Source organism: Dipodomys ordii, unplaced genomic scaffold (assembly GCF_000151885.1).
Source record: "Dipodomys ordii isolate 6190 unplaced genomic scaffold, Dord_2.0 Scaffold142, whole genome shotgun sequence".
In the NCBI taxonomy this organism is placed as follows: domain Eukaryota; kingdom Metazoa; phylum Chordata; class Mammalia; order Rodentia; family Heteromyidae; genus Dipodomys; species Dipodomys ordii.
Genome location: NW_012267358.1, coordinates 3,400,684 through 3,409,034, shown reverse-complemented (window position 1 = coordinate 3,409,034; position 8,351 = coordinate 3,400,684). Strand labels below are relative to the sequence as shown.

Genomic DNA, 8,351 nt, shown 5'->3' with positions numbered 1-8,351 from the left:
CTCCTCCTCAAGTTATACTGACATCGAATATAGTGAAAGCAGGGGTTATACTGTGGGGGAGGGACATACAAAGCAACAAAGAGATAATCTTATAAGTGCATTAGAAACACATGCATGAAAGAAAAAAACATTAAGATACATATCTAAGGGTTCAATTTCCTGACATCACGTTATCTGACCTTTACGCATTTCTTATTTTTATATTGCAAAGTAGGAATTAGTTATTTATTGATGCTAAAGATCTATTAAAACTTGCAGGTAAATGGTGACAGTTGACAGATGACCTTCAAACAAAACAGTTGATTATTTTTCTACCTCCAAAAACAACAGACATTTTTGACAGCTGAGAAATAGTGACCAGGTGTTGAATTCATTATTTTTTCTTCTTAGAAGAATTAAAAAAAATTTTTTTTATTTTTATTTTTTGGGTCCAGTCATGGAGCCTGAACTCTGGGCCTGGGCGCTGTCCCTCAGCTCTTCAGCTCAAGGCTAGCGCTCTACCACTTGAGCCACAGTGCCACTTCCGTCTTTTTTCTTTTTGCTTATGTGGTGCTGAGGAATCAAACCAAGGGCATCATGCATGCAAGGCAAGCGCTTGACCACTGAGCCACATTCCCAGCCTGTTAGAAGAATTTGAAATGTAAAATTTAGGATACAGATTTTGTCTTTATGAGGCTCTTCAAGAGCTTTAAGGTAATACCAAGATCTCATAGCCAAACACTGATTTCTAATCATTAAATTTGTAAGGAAAAATGAGCAGTTCTGACCTCTATTTCTAGGTTGGCCTTCAACAACTATCCTCCTGATCTTAGTCTTTCAAATAGGTAGGATTATAGGTGTGAGCCACATATGTATGCCCTGATTAATTTTTTTAAGGTTTTAAAATTGTTATTATAAAGGTGATGTACAGAAGTGATGCAGTTACATAAATCAGGTAATGAGTATATTTTTTCTTGGATGATGTCACCCTTCCCTCGCTCTCTCCAAGATTTTCCCTCTCATCTCCACCCTCAAGTTGTATAGTTCATTTTCAATATATTGTCTAGTGAGTACCACTGCTGCATCTGTTCACTTTTTGTCCCTCCATTTCTGTGCTCCCCTTACCCATCCAAAGAGAGATAAATGAACAAAGACAAAAAGAAAAGAAAACAAAAATAACAACAAAGAAAAAAATCTCTTGTTTCCATTTTCTGGAGTTCATTTTGATAAATATTATTTTATATGATCACATGCACATAGGCATTATGCCTTTTTTTGTTCCTCTCATGAGAATATCCTCCTTTGCTCTCACAGTGTGTGAATGCCTAGAGTCCTGTGTAATTTATCATGTCCTAGTGTATTTTAGATCTAGCTTCCTCTCTGAGCTTGGCTTACCTCACTTAACATGATTTGTTCTTGGCCCATCTATTTCCCTGCAAATGACATAATATTATTCTTTCTAATGGCTGTGAAAAATTCCATCGTTTATTAGTTATTACATTTTTTGATCCATTTATCTTATAGGGTATCTGGGCTGCTTCCAAAATGTGGCTATTGTGAATAGTGCAGTAATGAATATGGATATGCAACTGTCTTTATTGTATCTTTGCTTGTGATGTTCTGGGTAGATGCCCAATAGAAATTATTTTTGTAAAATAAAAAAAAATAAAGCTGGATGTGCTGGCTTATACCTGTAAAGACCCTGAGTTCAAAACGCCAATATTGCAAAACTAAAAATAAGTAAAAATGAACTTATTTTCCTACATGTTTCCTTTTAAATAAAATACTTTATCAGTTAGATTCTATCTTTAAGGTAGTATATCATTGTCTTACACAGATAGAACTTTCTGATACTTGGACTTAAAACTCTGTATCTGACACTTTCACTCATTGGCTGGTGCTTTATCATCTGAGCCATGCCTCCGGTCCCTCAGCTAAATTCTTGAATGGCTGAAACAAGCTTTTATGTCAAGTGCATAAATAATGTATGGGTGACATTTTGTTCATTTGAGTGTTCAGTCACAGAATAGTAAAACTGAAAGGCATTGTAGAGATAATCCTTTTATTCAACAGAATTGAAGAGTACTTAATGCTTAAGGTTACATAATAAATGACAGAGTGGTTCTTTTTTTTTTTTTGTCGGTCGTGGGACTTGAACTCTGGGCCTGGGCGCTGTTCCTCAGCTCTTCAGCTCAAGGCAAACGCTCTACCACTTGAGCTACAGCACCACTTCCAGTTTTCTGGTGGTTTATTGGAGATAGGAGTCTCACGGTCTTTCCTGCCCGGGCTGGCTTTGAACCGCAATCCTCAGATCTCAGCCTCCTGAGTAGCTAGGATTACAGGCGTGAGCCACCAGCGCCCGGCTAACAGAGTGGTTCTTTTGGCTTCAACATGAGATTACACTGAGCTACCTTCCAAGTGGATATTTGGGAAAATTTAGATTATTGTGAAGATTATTGTGAACTTGTTTTAGGACTTCTATTTAACTTAATTAGATGAGTTTCTGCATTTCCAGAAATACTAAATGTTGTCTACTGATTCAATAGCAACTCTGTTAACAAAGATTCTTAGCATTTATTCTTCTGTATTTTAACCTGTTAAATTAGACCAACTAGCATTGCTAAAAATATTAGAATATTAGAAATATTTAGAATATTAAAACATTATAATAAAAATTTAAACAGTAGTTAAGAATTGCTAAATTTGACTTAGATTCAGCTACTTGTCATTTAATTTTAACCAATTATTGACATTTTCTTTCTTAGGCAGTCATTCAAGGGAATTTTCAAAAAGCGTCTGGTTGTATAATGCGATGTAAAGATATGTTGATGAGGCTCCCCAAAATGGTAAGTGAAATTTCCGTGTTTATTCTCCAACAGTTTATCAATATTGGGGTTCTTCATCATCCTCCCCCTGCAACGTTGCCAGCATTTGTTATTTCATTTCTTGATGATTGCCATTGTTTGGGGTAAGATGTAATCTCAACGATTTTTTAAAAAATGTTTAGTTATTTTAGATAGAGTTTCATTTTTTTTGTTGTGGTCCACCTACCTATGACCTTGTATGTAGCTTGGATTACAGACTTATTGATTGAGATTGGGTCTCACTCATTTCTTGCCTGGGGTGGCCTTCTGATCTCCACATTTGAGTAGCTGTGATTACTGGCGTCAGCCCCCATCCCTGGCCCTTATTGATGTTTTGACTATCACTTTCTTTATGGCTAAGGAGGTCGAACATTTCTTCATGTACTTATTAACCAGTTGCCTATTTATTAATTGGTTTGTTCATTTTGTGTTTAATTTTTTAGTTCTTTATATATGGGTTATTATTCCCCTCTTTTTAAATAGCTACAAGATCTCTCATTCTGTAGGTTTTCTCTTCTTTGTGACACTTGTTTACTTTGAAGTATAGAAGATTTTTATTTGTTGTAATGCTATTTCTTGATTCATTCTTTATTTCCTGAGGTATAGAATTCTTATTCAGAAAGTCATTCCCTATACCTATATTTTGAGGAGCTTTCCCTATGGCTTCTGGTAATAGTTTAAAAGTTTCAGATTTCATATTAAGGTCTTTGACTCATTTTGAGTCATCAATTGTTTAAGAGGCTATCTTTACTTCAATATATGTTTTGGGTACCTTTGTAAAAAGTCAGTTGACTCTAACTGTGAGGATATATTTCTCAATTGTCTATTCTATTCTGCTCCACTGGTGTATGAGTCTGTAATTGCTTATTATTTCCAGAATTTTTAAATTTATTTTGAATTTTCTACAGACTATTATGCCTTCTGCAAACACTTCTTCCCAATATGTATGCTCCATATTAAAAAATGCAATAGCATTTCTCTCTTTGTATCATAGGCTTGCCCTAAGTGCACTATCCTTCTGTCTATACCTCTTTATTTCTGGAATTTCAGATGTGTGCTGCTATACAGGGCTGCAAATATGAGTATTTTTACTTCCTTCTATTGTCATCCTAATGACAAAAAGAAGCACAGATAGGATGATTGGAATCTAGGCTGGCACAAGCATAAAGCAAAATCCTAACTTGAAAACAATCAGTACAAGAAGAAACTGGTAGAGTATCTCAAATGGTAGAGGACCTGCTTATCAATTAAATAGCCCAAGTACTAAACACCAATACTTCCCCCTTCCAAAAAATGTTTAAGAGAATTTTTTAAATTTTACTTTCACTTGTTTTTTCCTCTGATGATATCCTTTTGTTTATGGAGACACTTTTTGCAGATGTAATTTTCAGAATTTCTGAGAATTTTTAAAAACATTTTTAAAGAGTTGATCTATTGGAAAATAGTTTCTTAATTTTTATGTGCTACTGTATTCTTTTAAAAATAATCTAAATTTTTCCCCCACATTATAACCCCTGCTTTCACTGTATTTGATGTAGGTATAATTTGTGGAGGGGAAGGGGAAAAACAAGTCATTTAAATAAGGATACAGGTGGACCCGTTGCAACAATGAGAAGTACAAGTTGTCATGTTGAAAATGAACTTTACAACTTTGGTGGGGGGGGGGGGGGGGGGGGGGGAGGCTGGGAAGGGATGAGAAGGGTAAACAAAGGAGGAGGCTACAATGCTTGATAAGAAATGTACTCATTATCCTGCCCATGTAATTGTAACCCCTCTGTACAGTATTTTCACAATAAAAAAATAATCTAAATTTTATGTCACTGTCTATGTTATCCATATTAGCTCACAGTTTGCTGACCTTTTTGTTGAAAAACTATATATACTTTCACACAGTTTTATTTTCAATATTCATGTCATCTTATCATAAACATCTGTTTATTTTCTTATGTAAGTTGAGATTTTCAAAAGTCTTCATACTCTGAGTAAATACTGACTTCAGAATTTTTTCTTTTTCTGATCCTAGTGCTTGAACTCGAGGCCTGGGCACTGTCCTTCAGCTTTTGTGCTCAAGGCTTGAGTCACATCTCCACTTCTAGCTTTTTTTGTAGTTCAGTGGAGATAAGGGTCTCAAGAATTCCCTCCCCTAGCAGGTTTCGAACCCTGATACTCAGATCTCAGCTTCCTGAGTAGCTAGTTTTACAAGTATGAGCCACCGGGGCCTGGCTTCCCAGGCATATTTAGTATTTTGTTTTTAGGTTGAGGGTCTTGTTTAAATTTTATGGGAATGTTGTTTTTTAATCTCAGAAGGCAATCAACCTAGTCAGAATCAGATTCAGGCCATGTTTTTCAACTTGTTTTCCATGGGATATGGTTTAGTGTTGGTTCAGTTTGGCAGTGCTCTTGAGATTTCGCCTGTATGTGCAACATTGACTAATACCTAGCAATGGTTTATCCATTAGTTCAGTTATCAAAAGCCTTTGATATGCAAATTAGGATTAACTCTATGGTTGCTCACATTGTGGCATGATTCCAGGACTTAATAATCAACTTTATGATGTCACTTTTATGAGCTACTTTTTATTTGATCTTCGTAGCTCCTAGCCCCTTTGAGGTTCTCTTCAATCTATTGGTCAGTTCCCATCCATATTTAGAGTTGCACTGTAACTAGTGTAAAACAGTGGAAAGACAAAGCTAGAGGGAAAAGAGCAAGACATAATTTTACCCAGTTTTAAAAATATTGTAGCACTGAAATAAGTCTTCCCTCCCTCAAAGGATGTGTCCAGTAGTTTTTTCTTGCTTCTTCCAGACTCTTCTTTGTCTTGAACTTTTGACAATTATAACATGTTTCCTCTGGATTTTTAAAATTTGAATGTCTATTTCTTTATCTAGATTTGGGAAGCTTTCAGCCAATTTTTTTCAGGTTATGAGTGCAGTGCTTCTTTACCAATGTCATTCCTTCCATCATTCTCTCCCAATTTATTCCTCCCCCATCCCTACCTTCAAGTTACATAGTTCAGTTTTTATATAATATACATAGAACATATTGACTGCATTTGCTCATCTATACTCCCTCCATTTGCATGATGCTCTTAGGCTCCCCCAAAAACATGTTTTCACTTCCCGGTATTCATTTAGTTCTTTAGTTTTTCAGAGGAGTTACACCTTTTGACTCTTCCCCTAAATATCCTATCCTATCCTATATACTATCCTTTAGTTTGTTTGTGTGTGTATGCATAGAGCCCTGTATATGTTATTATGCATGCTTGTATTTTAGACCTAGCTTCCACATATGACAAAAAACATGTGCCACTTGTCTCTTTGTGCCCAACTTCAGTTAACATAATTTTTTCTGTATCCATTCATTTCCCTGAAAATGACATTATTTCAGAGAGATGGGTAAAATTCCATTGTATAACATGTACCATGTTTTCTTGGTTCACTCATCTGCTGTAGAGCATCTGGGGTGTTTCCACAACTTGCCTATTGTGAAAAGTACAGCTGTGAACATGGATGTGCAAGTGTCAGGGCCAGGGCTTTATTGTGACAACAGCTCTGGGAGGCATGCATTGATACCAGCTAAGAGGAGATGCAGAATGACATATGAGATTCAGGTTGCTGTTACAGCTGGAGTCCATCTTACCAAAGGCTGCCAAAGGTCCTCTGCTGTGAAGGTTGCAGTGTTCCTCACTGACAAAGGCTTTCCTCCCATTTTGGAACTCACAACGGAGGGCATGCCTTTAGTTACTGAGCTGACCTGGTTTGTAGGGCAGGATAACGCAAGTAAAATGAAATTCTTTCTTACACATTTTTCTATACAGTTATCCTCACTGGGTAACCTCAGTGGTTTTCTGGACTGTTGAACTCTCTTGGCGCCTTTTCTAGTCTATTGGTAGTTGTTAAATCATTGCTTTAAAGGAGAAATGAGGGCTGAGATCCCCTAGTCATCCATCTTGCTTTCAACCTCCATGTTTTTGCATGTTACTGTCACTTCTGAGCAGTTCTTTCCTTTCTGGTACAATAAACTATTCCAGACCCATTTTGTCCTTTCCCTTTGGAGTCTATGATATTAACTCTTTCCCCTAGGAAACATCACTCCTTTAATGTAATGGAATTCATTGTTCAGTTGTAGAATCCAAAGTCTAGGCACAAGGTATATGCTTACTGTATTTAGGGTGTCACTGCTCTCAGGCCTGCCCTCTCAGTGGGAAGAGCATATACATGTTTATACACTCACACATTTCCATTGCATTTTAAAAATATCTGTTATCCATCAGTCTGTCTAATACACTGAAAATGATTGTCATATTGTGACGCTGGAGATTGATCTCATAGTGTTATATGTGCTAAACATATGCTTTATCATTGAGCTACCCCTATGGCTCTGGTACTGCAAATTATGATATCTGCTATTTCAGTTCGGCAATAAAATGTTCATTATTGTTTTCTCTCTTCCCAAAACATTTTGAATGCTCTTGTTTCATGACAAAAACCTGCCTTCAATTAGTCTTAATATATTTGTTTATATACTGCTGGATATTAGCAGTCTCCCATTTCCTTTGCCACCCTCTGTACTTTAAGGATGTCTCTTTCCTACTCATTTTCTTTCCTTTTTTTTGTGCCACAACTTAGGCTTTAGCTTAGGGCCTGGGCACTGTCCCTTAGCAGTTTTGCACAAGGTTGGCACTCAACCATTTGAATCCAAGCTTCATTTCTAATTTTTTTTTTGGTGGTTAGCTGTAGATAAGAGTATTGTGGACTTTACCAAGCTGGCTTTGAACCACAATCCTCATATCTCAGCCTCCTGACTAGTTAGGATTACAGGTATGAGTTACCAGCACTCAGCAGTTCTTTTTTTTTTAATAAGTGTGTATTAATTGTACAATGGGATTTCACTGTAATATTTTCATATGTGCATATAATGTACTTTGATCAAGTTTATCCATTCTATTTTCTTATACCCCTTTTAAAGAATTTTAAAAATCAGGTTTTATTGTTCTAGTTTCATATATGCATATAAAATAGTTCAGTCATAGTCATTTCCTTCACTATCTCTTTTTAATTTCTCCCCTCCCACTGGCTTCCTCCAAAACAATCCCCATATGACACTTATCATTTTTTTTAGACCTAAATTCTACGTCTGCATGCTTATATTCTGACTTTTACCCTTGGGAGTTTACTTTCTTCAACTTACTCTCACTTCCCAAAATTGTTTCTACCTGTTTGTTCCCTATGTGGATGAGTAATAGTTTCTTCCCTTCTTTTTTTATTTTGTGCCAGTTCTGAGGCTTGAACTCAGGGCTTGGGCTCTATCTCTAAGCTTTTGCACTCTACTAATTGAGCTGCAGCTCCATTTTTCACTTTTTGATAGTTAATTGGAAATGAAAACCTTCCTGCCTAGGCAGATCTCTTCAAATCTCAGCCTCTTTAGTATCTAAGATTACAGGAATAAGCTACTGGTATCTGGCAAGCAATATTTCTTTTCTTTTAATTCTAATTTTTAAACATTTA

At 36.2% G+C, this 8,351-nt stretch overlaps 1 protein-coding gene across 1 annotated transcript in view; it reads left to right on the top strand.

Moving 5' to 3' along the window:
* Window positions 1-8,351, top strand: part of Tex11 (testis expressed 11) — a 211,350-nt gene that overhangs the window by 31,098 nt on the left and 171,901 nt on the right. The window contains exon 7 of the mRNA XM_013031614.1: window positions 2,745-2,825. Coding sequence (XP_012887068.1) covers window positions 2,745-2,825 — 81 coding nt within the window. The remainder of the gene's footprint in view (window positions 1-2,744; window positions 2,826-8,351) is intronic.